Source organism: Nerophis ophidion, linkage group LG10 (genome assembly GCF_033978795.1).
Source record: "Nerophis ophidion isolate RoL-2023_Sa linkage group LG10, RoL_Noph_v1.0, whole genome shotgun sequence".
Classification (NCBI taxonomy): Eukaryota; Metazoa; Chordata; class Actinopteri; order Syngnathiformes; family Syngnathidae; genus Nerophis; species Nerophis ophidion.
Window position 1 is genome coordinate 20069768 of NC_084620.1, and position 27767 is coordinate 20097534.

At 39.6% G+C, this 27767-nt stretch overlaps 1 protein-coding gene across 2 annotated transcripts; it reads right to left on the reverse strand.

The window, feature by feature from the left end:
• Window positions 1-444: 444 nt before the first annotated feature.
• On the reverse strand, window positions 445-27767 carry LOC133560348 (nucleotidyltransferase MB21D2-like). Of its 2 annotated transcripts, none has more exons than XM_061912794.1 (6): window positions 27621-27767; window positions 24548-24802; window positions 8683-9021; window positions 8392-8585; window positions 8064-8276; window positions 445-2523 (listed from the first exon to the last, which is right to left on the reverse strand). In XM_061912794.1, the coding sequence occupies exons 2-6, from the start codon at window positions 24747-24749 to the stop codon at window positions 1930-1932; spliced, it is 1542 nt and encodes a 513-aa protein (XP_061768778.1). In that variant the 5' UTR covers window positions 24750-24802; window positions 27621-27767; the 3' UTR covers window positions 445-1929. The 2 variants fall into 2 exon arrangements, with proteins under 2 accessions (XP_061768778.1, XP_061768777.1); XM_061912793.1 differs by having other exon boundaries at window positions 27493-27760.

Below are 27767 nucleotides of genomic sequence, written 5' to 3' on the forward strand. Positions count from 1 at the left end.
ATGTTTGGGAATTTTTATGAAAGTGTAGTTGGTAACCACTGTGGTCCACAGCTATGTTATTGACCATCCAGGCGTGTGGAATAAAATGATAAATGATAAATCTTGGTCTAAAGTTTAGGTTTGACAAATGCACCTGAAGACATTATGACAACTTAGTTTTACATTTGGGAGTTTTCTGTAGATATAAATTGGTCCGAAAAGTCAAACATAATACCTTAGTCAATATCTGCTTAAAATTTTCGTTTAACAGAGTTTTAAAACTTTTCTGTAATGTTTTAGTTCATTTGTTGTGTCTCTGGGGAGCTCATAGCATTGGAAGCTCCTGTCCTGGAGCTCCCTCTATAGGATTTACTGTGCATTGCAGAAATTTGTCCACTGCGACTGTAATCTCCTTCGCATGACAAGGATGTTTGTGGCATTTTCAAATAATTCCCGTACAAAATGTTTCAAAATGTAGTGATTTATTTCATGCTAGAGCTCAAACTGATCAATGTAAAGCCCTCTGAATCAGCAGTGATACTAATAAATACATTTAATCAGTCATGTTACAGTCAATTCATCACTATAATGATTAGGACTTTCATCTTTTTTCTCCAAAGCGAGAAGTCAAGTATTTAAAGAGATACTGAAATGTATATTTCTACTAAAAGTGTGGTTTTATTTGCACTTAAAAGTTGTTAGTGATTGAGAAAGCAGTCTAAAAAGATCCAGTAGAATATAGCAACAACAGTATAATGATGCAGATGTTGTTGTGCTTTCCCTGCACGGCACAATTACATCGGCACAGCTGATTGTTTGTGAAGCCTTCTCCACCATGCAGAGAACGACAACGTACCTCAATCATGAGCTATTTGGAACATAAATGCTGTGATATTTTAAACACTAAGCTAAAAGCACTGCAGTCAACATTTTGCACCAACACACTTTGGTTGTTCCTCATCTTCAACACGCACCCACGCACACAGACAGCAGTTAGAACATTTCAGCAGAAAGCACATCACATCTTTAGACCCGGCCTTTTAGAAACAGCAGCTTAATTAAAAGAAAACAAGTCAGTCGATTTGCACGTCGGTGTGTACACTTGTTGGTGTGCTTGTTTAAAAAAATACAATTGTAGTGTCCATGGCTCTGCCACTCTTAGATAGTCAACCTTAATTAACAATCGCACTCTTTTTTTCAAATGCTTGTTTTGTAGCTTGGAAAAACATGGAAGCCTTTGTACATGACATTCTAGACATCCATTAAAACATATTTCATTGAACAATCGTTTCACAATCAAAAAGGAAAATAAGTAGAAAGAAATGTATGTTTTCAGTCAAATAATACATTTAGCGATAACCAACTGTAATGTTCACTGGATATCAACTTGTTCAATCGGCATGAAAGTGTAAACTGCGAATTAGCAAACTTATTTGTGTTATTTCTCTTTGGTACATCGTGTATTCAATGAAGCCACACAGAAAAATGCTTGTAAGACCTTTTGACGGGACTGGCTTCAATTTAACAAGCTAAGGATTATTGTTACCTGAGAAAAATGAACTGAAGAGTAAAACAAATGGGAATTAATGAGAAGAGACGAGGCAGTTCTCTTTAGCACATTACATTCAGTTACATCAGCCACGGCTTCTGATCCAAACATCATGTCTTTAGAAGTGTTAGTCATATGTGATCAGCTTTCTTCACGTTCACGTCTTTGCTCTACGACAGCCTGGTCTGTCTCAATAAGGCCAGATGTTTGGAGTCAGCCATAACCATAACAAATGTTCAGTGACTTGTTGTGAGGCGTCATTCAGTTCCATTGCAGGAAGTGTTTTGGTCTGAAGGGAGGTTGTCATTTGGCCACAGGAGGGCGACTATTAGCAGCTGCTGTTTTAAACGCCCAACCCATGCAGTGCGCCCTCACACACACGCAAATATTTCACTGCAGCTTCAGTAAAATTTGTCATCTATGCGGAAATGCGGCCGGGTGACATCGTCCGGATTAAGGAAAACCGAGATCGATTTCCCGGGATTCTCTGTGACCAGCTGCTGCAGACGTTGAGCCAGCTTGTCCTCTGAAGGCGAGATGATGCCATTGGTGGGGTGATGCCTGGGGGAGCCGTTATTGCTTGTGCCCAGCTCCTTCTTCAGCTGACCCGCCTGCTGAGCTTGGTCCAGAGCTGCCCGCAAGTGCTCGCTGGGATCGGAGCGCACATGAGCCAGTTTACGGGCCACGAGGAGAGCCTGGCTGTCGGTTAGGTGCTCCAGCATGTTACACTGGGGCAGGAAGTAGTTTGGGCAGTTTTTACCTAGGATGCAATGCGCCAGGTCATCCAGGAGACCTAGAAGTAGACGACCGGGGGTGTCAGAGTCTGGGCAGGACAGGTAGGCGGCAGGAAGTCGGTCACAGGCCCAAAAGAGAAGCGTGCGCAGGTGGTAGAGACTGAGACCTGCACGAGGACGGGCCAGGATACGAGACAACACCGCCTTGGCAGCTTGAAAAGCCTGCGCCATGGGGAAGGGGATGCACTTCTTTAGCTGAACCTGGTTTCCACAAAAAACATCGGCCTTAAACGACACATTCCAAAACAAGTGAAAGCACCAAATTCTGGGCCCCCATACTCAAGACTCTTGAAGGGACCCAAATCCTGCCTACACCCAACGTTACCACCCTACACACACACACACACACACACACACACACACACACACACACACACACACCTTGTATGTTTACATTTACTAAAATATACCTATTGCATGGATATGATTGAAACCATATTTTGTAATAACCATGTAAAACATTTTAATTAGGTTTTTGACTTTAAAAGATGAGATTATAAAAAACATATATAGATAAACCCCCCTAAATGTTTTTTTTTTTTTTAAATATCTTTAGAGAAAAAAAGTGACAACAAATTCAATATAAAGGGGGCATTATTTATTTAAATAATCATAAAATCCCCTGACGATCAGGGAAACCTGCAAAACAGGCTTGTAGGGATGATATAACGTTTTGTTTTTTCCCCTGACCTAACGTATATTTAAATAATATTTAAAGTTAAAAGTTCCAATGACTGTAGTGAAATGTGTCCTCTGCATTTGACCCATCCCCATGTTCACCCCCTGGGAGGTGAGAGGAGCAGTGAGCAGCAGCGTGGGGCGCACTGAGGAATCATGTGGTGTTTTAACCCCCAATTCCAACCCTTTATGCTGAGTGCCAAGCAGGGAAGTAATAGGTCCCATTTTTTGTAGTCTTTGGTATGACTTGGCCGGGGTTTGAACTCACAACCTCCCAGTCTCAGATACAATTTTCAATCTGTCAAGTTTTCCTTTAATTCAGAGTGTTAAATTCATATTGGCTAATTCAGCAGTAATTATCACCTGTGGGTAATATGAATCATAATATATTAATAATAATAATATTATACTATTACTATTACGGCATCTCCTGAGGGGTTTAGCCTCCTGCCTTTAGAACCTTGTGGCACCTATGTTTCTAAATGTAATCAAGGGTCCTTGATTTGATTGATTGATATATTTTTAGCTCAAATATGCAAAAAAAACAAGAGCAAGCATGATCCAATACAGTGCTATAGCGTTAACAGCCATTGTAACAAAATAAAAACAAGGAAAATAAAAAAATAAAAATAAAAGAAATGAGAATTGGACTCTCTTTTTTTTTTTCTTACATATTTGAAAATGAGTGAGAAGAAGTGTACACTTATTTAATCCCACCCCTTTTCTTTAAATCATAAATTACCCTAATATTGAACCACCTGTTCACTCTATGTACAAACTTAATGAACTTGTATATACATAAATGATAAATATATACATACATATGCACACTACACACATACATAGCCACACCATTACCACAAGTGCTCATGGAAATGGTATCATGCCAAAACAGCAGTACCAGTGCCTCAATGGGCAGCCCCAAACTCTTTTGTAACACAAAAAACCCAATGGTGCTAGCGGGGTGTATAATATAGCCAAGAGTCATGGATGCATTGGAATTCTGGGTAATTCTTATGTTGCGTTTATAATGTGTTACAGAGCCAATGTTCTCCAGAAATGTGTTTGGTGTGGGTTCACACTAGTGTGGCGCATATTAGTAAGAGTGTTAAAGTTGTTTCATATCACAACCATTAGTGTGATCTGTATGGCTGTGGAACAAGACTCCTGGTTTACAAATAGTAAAAGCAAAAAAAAAAAATCCTCCGCCATTCTGGAAATGACGACAGGCTCGTGATGTCACGACTTTGACCCGGTGGTAAAAGTAAGCATGCGCTAATAAATTTGGGGAGCGAGTTTGACCCGGCAGTAATTCAAGGCAGGCGCATATTACATGCCCAGCGGCTATTCAAGGAAATACGGTACTCATTTCTTCCATAATGACTTCCTGTAATTGATTTAAGTCATCCCCTGAACAAAAAATATTAGTGTCATCAGCAAATAACACTAATTTCAATAATGTAGACACTTTACAGATATCATTGATATACAGGATGAACAATTTTGGCCCCAACACTGACCCCTGGGGGACACACCACAAGCAATGTCCAAACATGACGAACAGCAATCCCCCAAATTCACAAACTGTTGTCTCTTATTTAAGTAACTTTTAAGCCAGTCTAGTACAACTCCCCTGATTCCATACCTTTCCTTTTTATTGATTAATATATCATGGTTAATTGTGTCAAATGCTTTTTTTAGATCAATAAATATTCCAATTGCCTATTGTCTCTTGTGTATGGCATTTGTGATTTCCTCTATTGTTTCAATTATTGCCATTGATGTAAATCTGTTTGATCTAAACCCATATTGACAGTCAGGGAGTAAATTATGTTTTTCTATAAATGCATCTAACCTGTTATTGAATAGTTTTTTTAATATTTTAGAGAATTGTGGAAGTAAGGAGACGGGTCTATAGTTTGTAAAGTGGTGTTTGCTCCCAGTTTTAAACAGAGGTATAACTTTAGCTATTTTCATTTCATTTGGAAATGTGCCTGTTTGAAATGACAGATTACAGATATATGTTAATGGTTTTGATATCCCTGTAATGACATTTTTCACCAATGCCATACTAATGTCATTGGAGTCTGTGGACATTTTGTTCTTACATTTGTTCACGATATCCAACACTTCTTCTTCACCCACTGCATTTAAAAACATAGAATTGAGATTTCTCTCAACAATCCCTCCATATTTTTACCAGTTGTCCGTGGATCTAGGATTTTTGCTGCAAGTTTGGGTCCAATATTTACAAAGAATTTATTGAAGGCATTAGCCACATCTTCAATATTATAATTTTCTTTACCCAATATTATAATTTTCTTTACCATCATTCATGAAATACGTTGGATAGTTATTTGAAGAGGTATTGTTTCTTATGATACTGTTTAATAAATTCCATATTCCTTTGATATTATTTTTATTGTCGTGTAGTAATTTCTTATAGTAATCTCTCTTATTTGACATCATAATATGAGTTAATTTGTTTTTATATTTTTAATATTTATTTTCTGCTTCTTTTGTTTTCAATCTTATAAATTCCCTGTAAAGGGTGTTTTTCTTTTTGCAAGCATTTTGCAATCCCTTTGTGATCCAAACACAATTAGTATACTTTCTTTTGCTGATGCATTCTTTTATTGGGCAATTTTTATCCTAAAATGACCTAACTATTCTCAAGAATATATTGTAAGCACTATTAACATCACCATTTTCATAAATGACATTCCAATTCTGCTCCAGTAAATCATGTTTAAATGAACTAATGGATTCCTCTGATCTCGTTCTTCTGTATTGGGTTGGCTTTTCTAATTTTTTTTGTCCTGTAGTTACAATCAAATATCAGAAAAACTGGGAGGTGGTCAGTGATATCTTTGATCAACAGCCCACTTACAGTCTTACTCTCAATATCATTGGTGAATATGTTGTCGATTAGAGTGGCAGAGTGGGATGAAATTCGACTAGGTCAGGTGATTTTGGGATATAGACTTATACTTTACATTGTGTCAATGAAATTAACTATATCATTATTTTTACTTGGATTTAATAGGTCAATATTAAAGTCTCCACAAATGAAGACAGCTTTATCAACATTACTCTTCTTTGAAAACAGGCATTCCATCCAATCTGTAAAATGTGCAATGCTTGTACCTGGCGATCTGTATATACAACTAATAATGACATTTCTACTTTTTTCCATACAAATTTCAACCGTTACACATTCAAGTAGGTTATCAACCACAGTTGTCATATCATCCAGACGTTTGAATCTCAAGGTGTTAACAACATAGATTGCCACCCCTTCACCCCCCCCATTGTTTTGTCTATTTACATTAATAAGGTCATAACCATCCAGTTCAAAATCTGACACTTTTTCACTGTTAATCCAAGTTTTGAATACTGCAATTATGTTAAATGGTTGTGAAAAGGTGTGTAAATAGTCCTTGAAATTCCTGTTTAGGCTTCTACTATTGAAATGGATAATTGATAATTTGCCCTTAGTAATAATATTCTGGTTGTACTGTTCATTGGTATAGTAGCAGCAGTTCTCATTGATATTGAGGAGGAAATTATTGTCCGGGTCTATATTCGGTTCCATGTCTTGTAGGTGGTGCTCAGTGTATTGAGATGCTTTCAACTGTACATTGTCATATTCACTTACCAACTGAATGATGTGGCTCGTGTCATGGGTTGCATCTTGCGTATTGTCAATGTGTGTCATGATTGTGTTTAGTCGCTTTTACCTTACAGTCCAGTTCAAACGTCATATTCGTTCAGATCTTCGATGTTTCTAATCACCAGCACTTTGGCGTTCTCCAGAGTACCGTTGAGTTTGATGAATACTTTACAGTTCGCAGTCCAAGTTTGTAGAATATTCTTCTCTGTCCTCATTTGGCGCACTTTTCGAGCTATATCAGCATTTCGTTTGGTCAAATGATCGTTCATGTATACGTTTGTTCCTTTTAGTTTCCTTCCCTTTTTTAGCAACGCGATCTTGTGGTTCCTGTTTACAAATCTCAGGACAACACTCGGCTTGTCGTTTGTCCCTCTCCTGGGCAAAAGGTGACATGCTTTGATGCTGTTACAGTCCAGTTGTATGTCCTTGGACTGCATGAAGACCGCTACCTGTCGCTCCATTGAAATAACATCCAACTCCGCCGGCTCTCCTCCATTCGCTGGGGTTACAGCGCGTGCGTAAGACTGGGGTTTGATGCTAAGTCCGGTAATGATCACGTCATTGATCCGTGTATACTGCTCAATATCAGCAACTCTATTCTCTAGAATTGCTATTTTCTTGTCTTTCTCCAGATTGTCAACTCTTATCTGATCCAGTTGCACAACAAGGGCCATGATTGTTTTCTGCTGCTCATTGATTGTAGCAACTTCCTTGATCAGGGTGTCGATTGACTTTTTAAGTTCACTATAATTAGCCTTGGGCGCCATCTTGTCTTTGTAACAGCGCACCGGCTAGTTACTCCAGGCATTCACTTGTTAGATTAATTGCAAAAATTCCTCCTTACATTATTAAACTTAAATGTTTTGGAGTAAAATTCAGAACCGCCAGTTCAGCTACCGGAAGAGGTTATGGAGAATGGCATGCAAAAGAGAAACTTGTACATAACTATCTCCTATGCTGCCGCAATTAAATGTATTTTTTTTTTACTTTTTTCTATCACTTCATCCTTATTCCAAAACGCTGGTGCTGTGTGTAAATGCTTAAAGGCTTTATTTACATAATGACGTCTATGTTGAGTGAAGTATTCAAAGCTCAGTTTGCGCTAACCGGGTAGAACAAATCATTTTGCATTTTTGATAGGGGGTGCAATCTTAGACATTCTTAATTTGAGTCTAGCAACCTTATTATTGAACTTTAACTGCTAGATGTATTGTATGTTAACATTTATGACAGTGTTTTTTTTTATACAACGTACATATTTAAATGACAGAAAATAATCCTCAGGGCTCCAAGCACAGAGGGGCCCTGGTGTAACGACCGCACTTACTCCTCCACTTTAATGCCCCTGCTCCAAAGACTGGATGGAACGAGAAGAATAAAGGAAAAGTACCTCGCTGCGGGAAAAGGCCAGCCTCCACTCCCTGTCAGGTCGGCCCCCCAGCGGTGAACAGCAGGGCAGCAAGTAGAAACCTGATATGGCTTCCTCCTCTGTGATTTTACCATCCCAGAAGTGGTTGGCCGTCAGCCAGCCTTGAGCCACAGCAGGCCAACCCCGAAACGAGACTACGGGAAGAAGGTCGTACAGTACCCTGCTGGAGCCTGCCTGCAAGAGGCATCGAGGTGGAAGGAGAAGGGGATGAACTGCCTGAAGTGCTTCACATACCAATGCTCAGCGCTCTGACTTTCTTGCACAGAAGCCATAATGAGTCTGACTGTACCTGGAGGATAATGGTCGTAAGCGGCCCGTTCCTTTCCAGTCGCTCAGGAGTCGGAATGCCTCTCTGGGGGCTTCGCCGCAGCTCATCCACCGCCTCACTTACCACCCCCCAGAACCAGTCTGTCACCAGGGTGGGGGAAAAGTAGCAGCCATCCAGGGACTGGGGGGAGACAAGGGATGGAATGGAGCCTTTTTCTGAATGGGAAAAGATAAAGCTGGGTGAATACAAAATCACCAAAATAAGGGCATTTTTAATTCTGTCTAAAATTAAGGATGACTTCTAGTAGCATACCGAGTTCACTCTCTTCCTCCTCGTCTTCTTCATCAGGAAGTCCACTTTCTTCCTGGCAGCAGACACTCCAGCGGGACAGGATGTTGGAGTCGCACAGGCGCAGGCTGAGCCATGAGTGGCACGGTGGCGAGTGCCTCATGTCCAGGGTGACAGGCTGATTGCGGTCGTGGAGCTTTAGGGCTGGCACCAGCAGCGTGAAGTCCAGGTCAAAGTCGGCACCTTTGGCATAGTCGCCAAGGTCCTCTGGGTTCAGGTCCAATACACCCTCTCGGGCCCCACTGGACAGTAGTAAGTACTCATTAGCCACTGGGAGGCGCTGATCCACCTTCTGGACTAAACCTGCAGGAGTTAGGGATGGAAACAATTAATTTATTATAGGGAAGCTGCACTCAATTTTTTTTTTTTTTTTGCATATCGTTCACTTTGGATAACTTTTTTATGCATTCTAAATATTAAATAAACGTAAATAAAAGTCTGCTTACAGGTACTCTTTTTCGCCCATAAAACTCAATATAAAAAATCCTAAAACCTCCAACAATAATCCATTTACATTTCAGTATTTGAATATTATCCAAGTAATAGTGATATTGTTATTATAGCCGATGTTTACATTATCGAGTGGTCAGCTGCGTCCTTGCTTCCCTGCTCCTTGGAAGTTTATCTTTAATCATAAATCATGCATCTCACCTGGATAGAAGAAGGCTGAGGATGTATTCTGGCAAGTTAGTACGCTTTGACATCCGATTTAGACACAGGATTGACGATAACGACACGTTTATTCTCAAGCGTTATGAGTCATTTTTCGTCTAAATGGGAATATATTAACATCCTATCAGTCAGCATCCAAATGGCAGCGTACATTTTACAGTAAGTGATGTTTTATTAGGTTTGCTGGCTCTTATGAAGTCTGCAGTAAGTAGTAATCAGTGAGGAAGAAAAAAAGCGAAAGTCGTGATGCATTTTTTAAATGAATGCTGCGTGTATGCTTAAAATGATCAAAATACGTCTATTATTATGAATGTGCCCGTTACAACATTACATATATACTTAAATCATGTAAATAATATCTCAATGGAGGTGTTTGGATGTTTTAAGGGCTTTATAGGCAGAACTGAGCAGCTTCCATAGACTCCATTGCGAGCATATTTTTGATAAAATATATCCAATATTTAGAAAGAATAAATAAATACATCCAATGTCATGTATTTCAGAATAATTGTAAACTATAGGCAAAATTCCAAAAACAAGTGCAGTTCCCCTTTAAGATATAAACAATATTAGATATCTTTTTGAGGAACAAAATACGAAAAGTTTTGTGCTTAAGTCTGCTTTTATTTGTCAACATTTTGTAATGATAAAAGCAGGAGCTGCTGAAACCTCTTTATGGCTCTTAGCACACTTGTCATGAGCCCACACTATTTAACCCGCAGGACAGGAGTCAATTATGTCAGTGATGTTTATGCAGGTTGATAGAGGCAATCAGAAGCAGACAAGTCAAGTCAACACCTGTTTGAGGTAGGCAGGGGGAATATGAGACACAGATATAATCTTAAAGTTAGTGTTTCCCTTAGGGAAGGAGTGATACTTGATTAACACTTTATTAGGGACCAGAAGAAGTGAGGCTCGGGTGTGAGATGATGAACGGTTTTGTGCTCAAAAATATTTATTCACACACTGAAATCATTTAACTGATTGTTTTTTGTCATAAATAAATAAAAAAATATGTATTATACTTTCCTTTGCAGAAGAAACAATAAATAATGTTTTGGCATTTTAAGAACCATATTATTGTTATTTTAGTGTTTAAATATGTTTTTCTTCAGTTTTAATCTGTAAAGGCTTCAGAGTGTTAATAATAAACAAGCAAAACGGTGTGCTCCCATTCCGGTTTATGTGACGTGTCACATGGCTTCTCTTTCTTGTGTAGCTATATACCCATGTGTGGAACTTTCATTCTGTTTTAAGCGAGAACAGCCTTTAAGTTCAATGTGCAAAATTTTTAACATCTGTTCAGACAGCAATGTGTTTATACAAGTTTGGATTGGGGTACCGGTATATTTTTTTTAATGGGCAAAGTTTAGTATATGTATTGTATTTATATTAGCATTGATGATAGCTAGCAAGTGGTCAGCGCGTTAGCTGCTAGCAACCGAACAGCCTGGCAATTTACTGAGTTGCCCAATCCAAAAATCAGCCACTTTTGTTCCCTATGGGTTTTTTTTTTCCTAAACATAGGTATTTTATAATTTTTTTAAACTGGTTCACGAAATTATCTACTAATAATCTTTAAGGGCTACTGAAAGGAGATTTTCTTATTCAAACGGGGATAGCAGGTCCATTCTATGTGTCATACTTGATCATTTCGCGATATTGCCATATTTTTGCTGAAAGGATTTAGTAGAGAACATTGACGATAAAGTTCGCAACTTTTGGTCGCTAATAAAAAAAGCCTTGCCTGTACCGGAAGTAGCAGACGATGCGCGCGTGACGTCACCGGTGTCAGGGCTCCTCACATTCTCACATTGTTAATAATGTGAGCCACCAGCAGTAAGAGCAATTCGGACAGAGAAAGCGACGATTTCCCCATTAATTTGAGCGAGGATGAAAGATTCATGGATGAGGAAAGTTACAGTGTAGCACACACACACAAAAAAAAAAAAAAGGCGACACCTCCAGGCGGTGGCAGTGGGAGAGTTTCAGATGTTATTAGACACATTTGCTAGGATAATTCTGGAAAATCCCTTATCTGCCTATTGTGTTAATAGTATTTTAGTGATATTATGAAGTCATACCGGAAAGTTGGATGGCTGCGGTGAACGCCAGTGTTTCTGAGAGAAGCCGAGGAGCCAAGATCACAGCTGTCTTTTTGAGCTGCAGGATGAGGTCGCGTAATCCACTCAAGTCTCCGGTAAGAACCGACTTAATATCACAATTTTCCCATCCAAAAACTTTCTGGTTGACGTAGAGAAACATGTTCGCTTGACCGCTCTGTGTTAAAGCTTCACAACAAACAAAGAAACACCGGCTGCAATCCACCGCTTTCCACCAACAGCATTCTTACTTTACGTCTCCATTATTGATTGAACAAATTGCAAAAGATTCAGCAACACAGATGTCCAAAATACTGTGTGATTACGCGATGAAAAGAGACGACTTTTAGCCGTAAGGGGCTAATATGTCCCCTCCAACCAATAATGTCACAAACACGTGTCATCATTTTGCGACGTTTTCAACAGGAAACTCCGCGGGAAATTTAAAATTGTAATTTAGTAAACTAAAAAGGCCGTATTGGCATGTGTTGCAGTGTTAAGATTTCATCATTGATATATAAACTATCAGACTGCGTGGTCGGTAGTAGTGGGTTTCAGTAGGCCTTTAAATAGTGGACAACTACGCTTTAAAAATGTCAGCAACTTTGATCCCACTACATCGTTCATTATTTACATTTTTAAAATGCCCTTTTTTTTCTTAACGCTGACCCGGCCGGGAGAGATACTAGTGGTCACATCGCCGAAACTAAATAGGCTTGCATTTCACTGTGTTAACTAAAGGGCTCTATTATTCAAAAACTATGTTAACTTATGCAAACAATTCAAACGCATTTGTGTTATTTTGTTATATTTTTAGCAAAGTCATTGAATGTTGGAGCACAGCAGGAAGTTTTTTGCGCATGCGTGTTGCAAATGCAGGGCATGCAGAAATGCATTGGGCAGCTCAGTAAATCGGGCAGTGACAGCACTAGCTACAAGCAAGCAATCAGCGAGCTAGCTGATGGCAGCCGGTCAACACGCTAGCTGCTTATCTAGGAAATAAGCAGTATTGCCGTGCAGTCAGTTTATCGAAGGTCACGGTTTTATGACAATTGTATTTGAAGCGGTAATACTAACCATCTGGAATTTTACCGCTAGCACCAAGTAGTCCGTTGATTGGCAAAGAGAAAATGGTCACTGAGGTGTAGCTGCAAGATCATTATAAGCAATACAGGAGGAAGCTCTAACAAACTAGCATAGGAAGTGAGCGGGGAACTTAGATCAAAGGAGAGAACTGTCGGGGAACTATCGAAGGGGGATTTAAGCCAAAAGGCAACACTTTTAGAGTCCTGCGTCTGCTTTAATCTGCCGCTGACAAATTGGATCAAATAGATAGGGAAAAAAAAAAAAAAAAAACTTGTCTCCAAAAGGAAGAGCTCCAGTTAAGAGTGCATGAAAGAAGAAAAAACGTCAATTAGCAATGAAACCCCAATGCTCACATTGGTTGCAGAAAGCTGAAGGTCATTCCGAGAAGCCAGACCAGCTCCCTAATGACTAATTCACAGCTTGTCATAGTCCTAGAATAGAACCCAGTTGGAGGACGGCCTCGGCTGGTTTTCACGGCCACATATTTGAACATAATCCTGTAAGGAATGGCACTGGACGTGGAGGTTTCCCTTTGGGAACTATTTTCAAGCTTGACCCAATTTCATGTCAGGGAAATAGCATTTTAATAACTGCTTGGCTTTTCCACAGCTACTTACTGTACACACCTGTGGTTTTGTAACTTCCATTAATGCATTTAATAACTGGTAGATTTAGTGTGTTCCCTGATGCCATTTACACAGCATAATGAAAAAGAAAAGGTTACTCAATAATTATAGGGTTAAAACAATTCTGCAGAGGATGCAAAGACAGCAGAAACAAATCAATAAGTGGCCTTGCATGAATCCCCCAAGACAACACAGACAAACCACTGACTGGAAGTGTCGACTCCTGGACCCAATCTCACAAGTGGGTGTTAGAAATGAGGCGAGAAGCATGGTAACAATGTAGCCTCAGTCATCACAGCTAAAGTGAAGTGAAAACATCCTGACACTCTGGAGGACAGCTCCTAGAATCCCTCTAGAAAATGTGTTTTACCCTGCAGTTGTCGGCAAGTCCAATACGAGTTTTATGTCTAAAGTATAACCTGCCTGGTCCAGCCACTGCTTCCGTTCCGCCAGGGGTCAATGAAGCAACATTTATAGATTTTAACTGTACGTTTATATTCTGAGTAATAATCATGGTTGCACAATTATTATGCATTGATTAATTCAACAACAACAACAAAAATCAAATAGACATTCTTTAGAGATGTTGATATTTGTTACTGTAGGAAATAATTAATCAAATAAAATAATGCAGCTAAAAATAATAATTAAAAAAATAGTCTCTCTCTTGCTATTAAATAAAATTAACATTTGCTCTGTAACATCCTTCTATTATGCTTTACACTTGCTTTATAAACTTACAAGGCCTCCATAGTTTATTCAACACAGACAGGCAAAAGCGATCTCTAAACGTTGAATGGTCACTGAATCTTTAGACAGAAGTACCTGTTGCTGTTTACACTGAACTGACTCAACGCTAAGCTACTGTTTGTGACATGTTTATATAACTCCCTAGCAACTCAATTTAAGTAAATATTGCATACTAGCATGGCTCTCAACAGTTGCGTGTATGTGCGTTCCACGCTGGTGCAACTTTGTCTTCGTTACTTGCAGGTTGTGCAAAAAATGAAAGCATAATGCCCGTTTATAGTGAGTGACAAAGACTGAAACACGTGGTTTAGTGTAGCATTTGCAATTACCATATTTTCCGGACTAAAGCGTGCACAAGTAAATAAGCCGCACCAACAAAAATATTAAGAAAACAATATTGTTCCACATATTAGCCGCATTGGACTATAAACAGCATATATATATATATATATTTATATACGTTGTGAAAGGAGTAATTTACACAGAAAGGTTTTGTAAATGTTTAGTTACATACCATAATTGTTTCCAAACTGTGTCTGCAACACGACAGTAAAACGGCTGATCAAACAAAATAGACGTCATTGTCAGACCTTTGAGCTGCGGAAGATAGCTGTCCAATTAGCTAAACAGACTCAATAACTCCATGGTGGCGTTTTGGTGAATTTTCTGAGGAATTTATGAAACTGAAAAAATTAAAATAAAAACTCCATTGTAAGTTAACAATAATAACAGATACTTGTAAACGTGTTAGCATATTAACTAATTCTAATGACGCTCGCTTGATTACATTACAATAGCACGTACAAATATTCATGAAAACACTCCTACAGACATCACACATTTTGTGAGTATCAGTTGTTTTGAAACCTAAATCTATAAGAGTAAAAACGTTATGTAGACTAGAATACAAAACAGCACTAGTACTTCCGCTTGAACTTAAAGTTCAAAGCACGAGACAGAAGAAAATACCGTAGATGTTCACCCCGCAGGACTTGTGCCAAAGGTTGGCAACATAGCACAAACAGTAACATAGTTTCAGTGTCTTTGCTGGTGGTTTTTGACAACTATTTGCAATGTGGCTAGCAGGGAGGAAAAATCTATAAATTTAAAGGCCTACTGAAATGAGATTTTCTTATTTAAAACGGGGATATCAGGTCCAAGCTATGTGTCATACTTGATCATTTCGCGATATTGCCGTATTTTGGCCGAAAAGATTTAGTACAGAACATCGATGATAAAGTTTGCAACTTTTGGTCGCTAATAAAAAAGCCGTGCCTGTACCGGAAGTAGCAGACGATGTGCGCGTGACGTCACAGGTTGTGGAGCTCCTCACATCCTCACATTGTTTACAATCATAGCCACCAGGAGCGAGAAAAATTCGGACCGATAAAGCGACGATTTCCCCATTAATTTGAGTGAGGATGAAAGATTTCTGGATGAGGATAGTGAGAGTGAAGGACTAGAAGAAAAAACAAAAGGCGAGGGCAGTGGGAGCGATTCAGATGTTATTAGACACATTTACTAGGATAATTCTGGAAAATCCCTAATCTCCTTATTGTGTTACTAATGTTTTAGTGAGATTATATGGTACCTGAAAGTCGGAGGGGTGTGGCCACTGTAGACCGCCAGTGTCTCCGGTGGGAGGAGGTAAGAGAGTCCGCAGCTGCAGGAGGACGCAAACTCCGCTCATGTCTACGGTAAGAGCCGATTTATTACCACAACTTTCTCGCCGAAACCTGCTGGTTGACATGTGGTCGCTTGACCGCTCTGTTCCATAGTAAAGCTTCACCTTCGGCAATGTACACAAGGAAACACCGGCTGTGTTTGTGTTGCTAAAGGCAGCTGCAATACACCGCTTCCCACCTACATCTTTGTTCTTTGACTTCTCCATTATTAATTGAACAAATTGCAAAAGATTCAGCAAGACAGTGTCCAGAATACTGTGTAATTATGCGATGAAAAGAGACGACTTTTAGCCGTGCGCGGTGCTGGAAGAACATGTCCGCTACAACCGGTGATGTCACTCGCATGCGTCATCATTCCGTGACGTTTTCAACAGAATACTTCGCGGCAAATTTAAAATTGCAATTTAGTAAACTAAACCCGCCGTATTGGCATGTGTTGCAATGTTAAGATTTCCATCCATCCATCCATTTTCTACCGTTTATTCCCTTTTGGGGTCGCGGGGGGCGCTGGCGCCTACCTCAACTACAATCCGGCGGTAGGCGGGGTACACCCTGGAGTTCATCAATGATATATAAACTATCAGACTGTGTGGTCGGTAGTAGTGGGTTTCAGTAGGCCTTTAATAAGCCACAGCATGCAAATCGTAGGAAAGAAGTAGTGGTTTATAGTCTCGAATTTACGTCACATTTTTAATCGCAGTTAATTGTTGCATCTCTACCCAGAACCCAAAACTGGGTCCTCCGAATGGGAGTCGAGAGCGCTAGGCACTGAGCTAAAAGCGCTTTAGGAAATGAGGTTTAACAACATATACATGACACAGTCGCACCTGCAGGCCCCCGTTACACAAGACTAAAAATGCTGTCAACATTCGGAATGTGGGTGTTATTTGCTGAATTTCCCCCAGGGATCAATAAAGTACTTTCTATTCTATTCTATTCAATTTCCACACTGTAGCATCTTTTTACTCGCAGCCCTTGTATGGACACCCAAAAGAAAGAACAAGTTAGTGTGTGTGGCGGAAGAATGCACAAACGAAATAATACGTAGTTGCGCGCCGCTTTACAGAGGAAAGACAATGTCCCTATTGTTTGTTTTAACTGAACTTTTTTCCTTCATCTCTCAAATGAGTTGGACTTTTCTGATGTCAGTGCATCAAAGCTGCTCTAAAGTAGAAGCCTGTTACTCCCTCTCTTGCAACTCTCCTTTCAGTGTGAAAAACGACAGAGATTAAAGTAAGCCTAAAAATAAACAATTAGATGACGATTCCCCCCCACACACACTTCTTATAGAAACCAATCAATACAATTGACATAATTAATTCAAAATAAGTTTTGCTTTTATTTGATCAAAAACTGGTAATTTGAAATTACACAGAGATTGCCACAATTTACAAGATAAATGGCATGAACCTACAATGCATCTATCCATCCATCCATTTTCTACCGCTTATTCCCTTTGGGGTCGCACGGTGGGGTGCGCTAGTGCCTATCTCAGCTACAATCGTGCAGAAGGCGGTGTACACACTGGACAAGTCGCCGCCTCATTGCAGGGCCAACACAGATAGACAGACAACATTCACACTCACACACTAGGGCCAATTTAGTGATGCAAATCAACCTATCCCCAGGTGCATGTCTTTGGAGGTGGGAGGAAGCCGGAGTACCCGGAGGGAACCCACGCAGTCACGGGAAGGACATGCAAACTCCACACAGAAAGATACCGACGCCGGGATTGAATCCAGCACTACTTACGACTTTCGTATTGTGAGGCAGACGCACTAACCCCTCTACCACCGTGCTGCCCTACACTGCATCTAATCTTAGCAAAATTATAATTTTCGGAACGTTTCCAAATACAAATTGCACTTTGTATAAAGTAATTGTCAAAAACTAATCTAAGAGCCTCCTCTTGTAGGCAAAACTTGGTTTTGTTGGTGTCTGAAACAAAATACTTCAATAAACAAAAATGTAACATTGCACTTTAATGTACAAACCCCGTTTCCGTATGAGTTGGGAAATGGTGTTAGATGTAAATATAAACGGAATACAATGATTTGCAAATCATTTTCAACCCATATTCAGTTGAATATGCTACAAAGACAACATATTTAATGTTCAAACTGATAAACATTTTTTTTGTGGCAAATAATCATTAACTTTAGAATTTGATGCCAGCAACACGTGACAAAGAAGTTGGGAAAGCTGGCAATAAATACAGATAAAGTTGAGAAATGCTCATCAAACACTTATTTGGAACATCCCACAGGTGTGCAGGCTAATTGGGAACAGTTGGGTGCCATGATTAGGTATAGAACCAGGTTACATGAAATGTTAAGTAATTCACAAACAAGGATGGGGTGAGGTTCACCACTTTGTAAACAAATTGTCAAACAGTTTTAGAACAACATTTCTCAACGGGCTATTGCAAGGAATTTAGGGATTTTACCATCTACGGTCCGTAAAATCATCAAACATTTCAGAGAATCTGGAGAAATCACTGCACGTAAGCGATGCTATTACGGACTTTTGATCCCTCAGGCGGTACTGCATCAAAAACCGACATCAGTGTGAAAAGGATATCACCACATCGGATCAGGAACACTTCATAAAACCACTGTCAGTAACTACAGTTGGTTGCTACATCTGTAAGTGCAAGTTAAAACTCTACTATGCAAAGCCAATCCCATTTATCAACAATACCCTGAAACGTCGCCGGCTTGGCTGGGCCCGAGCTCACCTAAGATGGACTGATGCAAAGTGGAAAAGTGTTCTGTGGTCTGACGAGTCCACATTTCAAATTATATTTGTAAACAAAGGACGTGGTGTCCTCCGGAACAAAGAGGGAAATAACCATTCAGATTGTTATAGGCGCAAAGTTCAAAAGCCAGCATCTGTGATGCTATGGGGGTGCATTAGTGCCAGAGGCATGGGTAACTTACACATCTGTGAAGGCACCATTAATGCTGAATGGTCCATACAGGTTTTGGAGCGACATATGTTGTCAACCAAGCATCATTATCATGGACGCCCCTGCTTATTTCAGCAAGACAAGTGTTACAACAGCGTGGCTTGTAAAAAAAAGAGTGCGGGTACTTTCCTGGCCCGCCTGCAGTCCAGACCTGTCTCACATGGAAAATGTGTGGCGCATTATGAAGCGTAAAATACGACAGCAGAGAACCCGGACTGTTAAATGACTGAAGCTCTACATAAAACAAGAATGGGAAATAATTCCACTTTCAAAGCTTCAACAATTAGTTTCCTCAGTTACCAAACGTTTATTGAGTGTTGTTAAAAGAAAAGGTGATGTAACACAGTGGTGAACATGTCCTTTCCCAACTTTTTTGGCACGTGTTGCAGCCATTACATTTTTAAGATAATTATTATTTGCACTAAAAAATTAAGTTTATGGGTTTGAACATCAAATATCTTGTCTTTGTGGTGCTTTCAATTGAATATTGGTTGAAAAGGATTTGCAAATCTTTGTATTCCGTTTATATTTACATCCAACACAATTTCCCAACTCATATGGAAACGGGGTTTGTACATGCAATTAAATAAACTCCCAATATTGTGATCAATAACATGCAAACTTAAATCTTCTGTCTAAAATAAAAGACTTCTGTTAACAGAAATGTAGTATTGTACAATGTACGTAGCAATTTCTAACATTGAGAGCGCTATATAGTTTTAGTTAAGTGGATAAACACAGGCTTTTCCACTGTACGGGCACAAAAATGTTTGTGACGCACAGAAACCGCTTTTTTATCGTTCTTAATTGTGCTCTAATCTTATTATACATGACACCTTGAGGAAATTATTCCAACTCAGTTAGCTTCTCCTTGCGGGAGTTTTCTTGTTTGTCGTTACAGTCTTGTTTGCCTTGAAAATAGTTGCATTTTAACTAAAAGCTTATTTTTTATATGCTGTACTAAGATTGTTGTGCTAACAAACTTTGCAGGGTGCAGTCACTTGTTCCACGTAGGGCTGGGCGATATTGCCTTTTTTTTTTTAATACCGCTATTTTTTTAGGCCATTTCGCGATATAAAATTTATTTTTTATGTATTTTGCCTTAGCCTTGAATGAACACTGGATACATATAATCACAGCAGTATGGTGATTCTATGTGTCTACATTAAAACATTCTTGTTCATACTGCACTAATATATGCTACTTTTAAACTTTCGTGCAGAGAAGGAAATCACAACTAAGTCAGTTCACCAAAACTGTATTTATTAAAGTTATTAGCAGGTGACTTTTGAAATGATGCTACATATTAGCAGTAATGCTACTTTTGGTAGCAACGCTTATGCCCCACACATGACAAATTAAAGTTGTATATTCGACATATTCCCGCTTGAAGCCGAACCACCGCCAGACGATGGACCTGTTTTTCTTGGGAATTAATTCTTCCTTCATTTGTTACGAGAGTCGCACTTTCTTTCTCTCGCAACAACCCGCTACTATCACAGCAAACGTTAGCAACGCTGCTACCTCTCTGCTGGGCGAGGGCGTATACGTATGTGACGTATGACGTGACAGTATGTGACGTATGTAAGAATGTGCGCCTGCTTGTCTGTGAGAAGGAGACACAGGAAAGAGCGAGGAGAGCCTGTAGTGTAATGCCCGCAGCTAAAAACAACTGCGTGAGAACGTTTACTCGAATATTACAATATAGTCATTTTCTATATCGCACAGAGACAAACCCGCGATGTATCGCGTATATCGATATATCGTCCAGCCCTAGTTCCACTCTTGTTGTCAAAATTCAAGGTTTTGCTATGCATGTAAATCTTAACTAGGAAAATAAGGGGGAGGATGGAAGCTACAGAATCTCCTGGGGGCAAAACGTATGACAGAGCAAGAGAGGAAAAACTATTTTATTGTTATTATTTAATCCTCTGCAACAACAGAATTTAATTTAATAATAAAATACATTTATCGCTTAGATACAAGTAAGGAGCTGTTCTCTTTATTACGCCTTTATTTACAGGATACAAAATGCTTTATTTGTTTACAGTCAACCCGTTAATTCTAGTAGAAAGGGACCTCAATTTTATTTTACTTAATTGGTTCTTAAACAGAGTTTGTTAATTGAGAACTTTGTATAGTGAAGCAAATTTCTCTATAAGTAACAATGTAATTATAAATAATGGGTATTAGTATCGACAATATTCCATATTTTAGTGAATGTTTGTACACTTTTGAATACAATATATGGTGCTATACAGCAGTGGTCCCCAACCACCGGGCCGCGGCCCGATTGGTAACGGCCGCAGAATATTTTTTTATAAAAAAATAAAAATAAATATATATTTTTTTTTTTTATTAAATCAACATAAATAACACAATATACACTTACAATTAGTGCACCAACCACAAAAACCTCCATTTTTTCATGACAAAAACGTCCCTTTTTCATGACAAAGAAGAGAAAAAAAAAAAAAGAAAAAAAAAGAACACAAAAAGGTTGGGGACCACTGCTATACAGTACTGTATAACGGGTCCTTAACCTTTTTGACCTCGGTGCCCAACTGTTTCACGACAGAGGGGCCCAGGTCCCACTCAAATAACACTGAATTAGTAATCTTACCCTTGTTTTAATCACATTCAATGTTTACATCTAACCTAACTAGAGTTTAACAGGATAAACATTGTCAAATGATATGAAAGCATACGTTAATCACAAAAACTATTATCAAGGTTTAGGTTAGGCTTTCCATCCATCCATCCTCTACCGCTTATTCCCTTTGGGGTTCCGGGGGGCAATGGTGCCTATCTCAGCTACAATCGGGCGGAAGGCGGGGTGCACCCTGGACAAGTTGCCACCTCATCGCAGGGCCAACACAGATAGACAGAAAACATTCACACTTACAGTCACACAATAGGGCCAATTTTAGTGTTGCCAATCAACCTATCCCCAGGTGCATGTCTTTGGAGGTGGGACGAAGCCGGAGTACCCGGAGGGAACCCACACAGTCACAGGGAGAATATACAAACTCCACACAGAAAGATTGAACCCAGGACTACTCAGGACGTTTGTATTGTGAGGCAGACGCACTAACTCCTCTCCCACCGTGCTGCCCAAAATGCTTTATTTTTCACTGTATTTTTGGGGTTCAGTGTAAAGTGACAGTAACTCAGGTGTTAAGTAGGAACGGAACTCGCACATAGGTCGAGGACTTCCTGTATTCAGCATCAATTATTTTCCAAAAATTGGAGCAAATTGTCATAGGAGTTTAGTAGAGTGTCACTTCTTTCTTAATGTGCATTGTTTCAGTCTTTCTGGAGGTGTTAATGAATTTGCTGAGCGGCCTTCTGTATCCACCATTAACAGCAAGTCAGCTGCTATTTGCATTCACCCCAGCTCCAAGTGCCAGCTTTGAAGATTGAATGCCGCTAAGTGCCAAAAAAAATGGAGTCTCAGTAAACAAGAGTGACCGTCATTTATGGCAAGCAATATGTTGCTTGGCACGGAAAATGTAAATATATTCCAGTCATCTCCTGAAGCCATGCCATGAATCTGCTTTGGCTGCCAGATGACGACTGGAGCTGCTAGCTAGTATGGCACACGTCTCCACAAGGGAGAAAGCGCTGCCACTCTTCATATTTTTGCATCAGTGCGAGAGGGAATACGCCATGCAAAACATTAAATTCAGCTTTACTTCTGCAGCAAACAAGTTGAAGCTCACCACTTGTGTTTTTACTGATGCAGTCGTTAATTATTCCCTGCAGGACTTATATAAGCAGTTTAATTTATTATCACTTTTATGTGTGATCACACAAAGCCATGAGTCCAGGGCAGCTGTGGCATTTGGGATGATTATTACTAATGAGGTCTTCTGACAATCAATTAAATTATCACAGCAAAACAGCTAGTAAATCAAAAAGCAGCACGCATTTTCTCTGTAAAGTGCACGGATCCGTGTTTTACATTTTGGGACCTAGGGATCAATAAAGTACTTTGTATTCTATTATTTTCTACATAAATGAGCAAAAAGTTGAACTGGACTGAAAATACAAACCCTGTTTCCACATGAGTTGGGAAATTGTGTTAGATGTAAATATAAATGGAATACAATGATTTGCAAATCCTTTTCAAATCATATTCAATTGAATGCACTACAAAGACAAGATATTTGATGTTCAAACTCAAACTTTTTTTTTTTGCAAATAATATTTAACTTAGAATTTCATGGCTGCAACAAGTGCCAAAGTAGTTGGGAAAGGGCATGTTCACCACTGTGTTTCATCACCTTTTCTTTTAAAAACACTGAATAAACCTTTGGGAACTGACGAGAGACATTTTTGAAGCTTTTCAGGTGGAATTCTTTCCCATTCTTGTTTTATGTACAGCTTAAGTTGTTCAACAGTCCGGGGTCTCCGTTGTGGTATTTTAGGCAAGCCAGTCTAGTACCCACACTCTTTTACTATGACTCTTTTACACTGTTGTAACAAGTGATTTGCTGAAATAAGCCGGGGCGTCCATAACGTTGCTTGAATGGCAGCATATGTTGCTCCAAAAGCTCTATGTACCTTTCAGCATTAATGGTGCCTTCACAGATGTGTAAGTTACCCATGCCTTGGCCACTAGTCTACCCCCATACTATCACAGATGCTGGCTTTTCAACTTTGCACCTAGAACAGTCCTGATTGTTATTTTGCTCTTTGGTCCGGAGGACACGATGTTCACCATTTCCAAAACACAATTTGAAATGTGAATTTGTCAGACCACAGAGTACTTTTCCACTTTGCATTAGATCCATCTTAGCTGAGCTCGGGCCCAGCGAAGCCGGCAGCGTTTCTGGGTGATGTTGATAAATGGCTTTGGCTTTGCATTGTAGAGTTTTAACTTGCACTTACAGGTGTAGCGACAAACTGTAGTTACTGACAGTGGTTTTCTCAAATGCTCCTGAGCCCATGTGGTGATATCCTTTACACACTGATGTCGCTTTTTGATGTAGTACCGCTTGAGGGAACGAATGTCCGTTATATCATCGCTTTCGTGCAGTGATTTCTCCAGGTTCTCTGAACCTTTTTATGGTATTACGGACCATGGATGGTGAAATTCCTAAATTCCTTGCAATAGCCCATTGAGAAATGTTGTTTTTAAACTGCTTGACAATTTGGTCACGCATTAGTTCACAAAGTGGTGACCGTTTCCCAATCCTTGTTTGTGAATGACAGAGCATTTTTTGGGAAGCTGCCTTTATACCCCATCATGACACCCACCTGTTCCCAATTAGCCCGCACACCTGTGGGATGTTCCAAATAAGTGTTTGATGAAAACTCCTCAACTTTATCAGTATTTATTACCACCTTTCCAAACTTCTTCGTCACGTGTTGCTGGCATCAAATTCTAAATTTAATGATTATTTGCAAAAAAAAAAGTGTTTATCAGTTTGAACATCAAATATGTTGTCTTTGTAGCATATTCAACAGAATGTGGGTTGAAAATGATTTGCAAATCATTGTATTCCGTTTATATTTACGTCTAACACAATTTCCCAACTCATATGGAAACGGGGTTTGTATTAATTGTGCAGAAAAACAACTTCACAAAATTCCAGGGTTTAAGATCCTTGTCTCGTCAGGAGGACGTTCAAGAAGTGATAAAGTCGCCTCCGCCATGTTCTTATATTTCAATAGAGATTATCTTATTCTTGCAAAAAAAAAAAAAACTTCCCTCCCACATCACAACAGGCTATGGAATAGGAAAAGCAGCAGCAAAAACAACGTTGATAATGCCAAGGAAACCAAGACAAGACATTTGGAAGAAGTCACTATGGATAAAGAGGAAAGAGAATGTTCCTGGAGGTTAATTAAGAAAAACACATCCCAACACATGAGGGAAAAACAGCACTCGGAAACTGAGAGTTGAGAAAATAACAAGAAAGCACTGCGACTCACCTAACATGTTGAAGATAAAATCCTTTGCCGTGTGCACCTCCAAGGCAGTATGGTCTCCGAACTCGCCCTGCTCCAGGAGGACCAGCTCGGACACCTGAGAGGACAGCTGCTCCAGGGTCGCCCCGGACCGGAAATCCACCTCGGACAGCTTTTTGCCAGGCGCTGGTGAGCGCGGCGACACAGCACTCATCAGGGAATCCATCTCAAATGTCCGGTGGAGTAACAATTGCACATTAGGGTGCTAAAAAGTGGCATCTATAAAAGAACAATACAGGGTTAAAATCGAGCTGATTTGCTTATTTTATATGAAGTGATGATTGCCTTTTTACAGACGCCTCCAGAATCACAATATTATTTACAAGCATATTTTAACATTTGTATTCTTTTTCACCATGTCAGACAACACCTAACTTCAGTTGAACCTTTTAAATGTTAAGTGAGCACCCCAAGCAGTGTTGTGACAATGCATGTATTGTAATATATTTGATCGTATATAATATTGCAGTGGTTCTCAACCTTTTTTAAGTGATATACCCCCTGTGAACATTTTTTTAATTCAAGTACCCCCTAATCAGAGCAAAGCATTTTTGGTTGAAAAAAAAGAGATGAAGTAAAATAAAGCACTATGTCATCAGTTTTTGATTTATTAAATCGTATAACAGTGCAAACTATTGCTCATTTGTAGTGGCCTTTCTTGAACTATTTGGAAAAAAATATATAAAAATTAACTAGTGATTCAATTATTAATAAAGATTTCTACACATAGAAGTAATCATCAACTTAAAGTGCCCTCTTTGGGGATTGTAATAGAGTTCCATCTGGATTCATTAACTTAATTATAAACGTTTCTTCACAAAACAAATAAATCTTTAACATAAGTATTTATGGAAGATGTCCACAAAAAATCTAGCTGTCAACACTGAATATTGCATTGTTGCATTTCTTTTCACAGTTTATGAACTTACATTCATATTTTGTTGAAGTATTATTCAATAAATATATTTATAAAGGATTTTGGAATTGATGCTATTTTTAGATTATATTTGAAAAATCTCAAGTACCCCTTGGCATACCTTCAAGTACCCCCAGTGGTACGCATACCCCCATTTGAGAACCACTGTTATATTGTATTATGTGTACTGTGGAGCGGTATAGCTTGATTGGTAGAGCGGCCGTGCCAGCAACTAGTGGGTTCCAAGTTTGATCCCCGCTTCCGCCATCCAAGTCACTGTACCCTCCTTTTGATTGAATGAACCAAATTTTCATTAGTAGATTGCACAGTACAGTACATATTCTGTACAATTGACCACTAAATGGTAACACCCGAATAAGTTTTTCAACCTCTCCAGGTCGGGGTCCACGTTACTAAATTCATGAGGGGACGGCGTGGCAAAGTTGGTAGAGTGGCTGTCCCAGCAATCTGAGGGTTGCTGGTTCAATCCCCACCTTCTACCATCCTTTTGTTTTGTGTCCTTGGACAAGACACTTCACCCTTGCTCCTGATGGGTCCTTGTGAGCGCCTTCCTTGGCAGCTCCCACCATCTGTGTGTGAATGGGCGAATGTGGAAATACTTTCTAAGCGCTTTGGGCTCCTTAAAAAAGGGGTAGAAAAGCGCTATAAAAGTACAACCCATTACCATTTACCATGGTAACGGCCTGCTCAAGGGGCCACCCACACTGGTTTAAATGTAACTTATTGGGTTTCACTATGTAAAAGTGCTTTGAGTCTTTGATTGATTGATTGAAACTTTTATTAGTAGATAGCACAGTAGAGTACATATTCTGTACAATTGACCACTAAATGGTAACACTTGAATAAGTTTTTCAAATTGTTTAAGTCGTGGTCCACATTAATATATATATATATATATATATATATATATATATATATATATATATATATATATATATATATATACACTGTATTTCCTTGAATTGCCGCAAGGCATATAGTATGCGCCTGCCTTGAATTACTGCCGGGTCAAACTCGTGACACTTCCCCTGTCATCATTTTCAAAATGGAGGAGGCTGATTTCAATATCGGTCATTTGAGATCGCATGAAGGGAAGACAATTAAGGCCTATTCAGTTGGATTTAAGGTCCAAGCTTACATCACACTCAAATTTTTACTGCATGCCTGTGGTAAGTGCCGGAGTGAGAAGAGGTTTTAAAATAATTGACGCATGCTTATTTTTATCGCATGCCTTTGGTAAGCGCAGGAGTGAGAAGAGGTTTTAAATTAATTAGCGCCCAGGCGGCAATTCAAGGAAATACGATATATATATATATATATACACATACATTTTCACTTCACACTAGTGTGTTGCAGTCATGAGTTGATTGTAAAGGACTTATTTACACAGAAGTTGGCCTTACAGTCCCAGCTACTTAGGTGAGCATAGTGACACACACAATACTGAGTGTGTTGCAAGTTTCTGAGTACGTAACACAACAGGCCTGAGGTCCAAAGTAAACCAAAAACATCCGAGTGGAAGACATTAGACGGCCTCCGCCCCTGTAAACTGGGTCAATTACCAAGATGGCTAATTCTAGACGCCGCTAAGCTAATAGCACAGCTAATTAGCCAGCGTGCTTGTGTTGGCAGTGGATACCCGGCTAATTAGGTGCGTGCTAATAAAGCAGCAATAAGCGTGAAAAGGGTATAATATTAACACATCTGAACATGAATACGTTGCCTGCCTTGCACAGCTTTCTATAGTCGTTTACACTGTCTCCTCGCCCGAGGCGCTTTTTCTCTTTTATTAGCCAATTTAGCCACTTAGCGTGCTAGCTAACGTGACAGGTGGGGGAAACAGTGGCCACACACACACACATATATATGCATATATATATGTGTGTATGTATATATATCCAGTAATGCATTCAACAGCAACATAAGATCAAATCCTTAACAAGGAGGTTAAAGCTGTCAATCAAAAACACACCCGTGACACTGAAACTTCCTCCACTGCTAATGTTGTTTTGATTCCTGCGCTTAAGTCCGCCCTGATCAGCTGTAATCTCCAACAGGTCCCCGGCACCGCCGATCCCCCCTCCTCACGGCAACACTGACCGACTGTCCTCGGAAAGCGCCGTCCGTCCAACCGGGGAGGATCCAGAGATTAGTGGCGGAGGGAGACACGCATGCTGCACGGCGCTACATCGGCGATTGAGGGCTGGGTGAGGACTCAATGGGCGTGCTTGTGTGCACTGAGGGGCT

What these genes read in the sequence shown, in the direction of transcription:
- LOC133560348 (XM_061912794.1), bottom strand. Translation starts at nt 24,749, where the DNA reads ATGGATTCCCTGATGAGTGCTGTGTCGCCGCGCTCACCAGCGCCTGGC. An exon ending in TTACGACCATTATCCTCCAG is followed by an intron (nt 8,277 to 8,391) that starts GTACAGTCAGAC and finishes TGCCTCTTGCAG; the next exon opens with GCAGGCTCCAGCAGGGTACT. An exon ending in TGGCCTTTTCCCGCAGCGAG is followed by an intron (nt 2,524 to 8,063) that starts GTACTTTTCCTT and finishes TGTGGAAACCAG; the next exon opens with GTTCAGCTAAAGAAGTGCAT.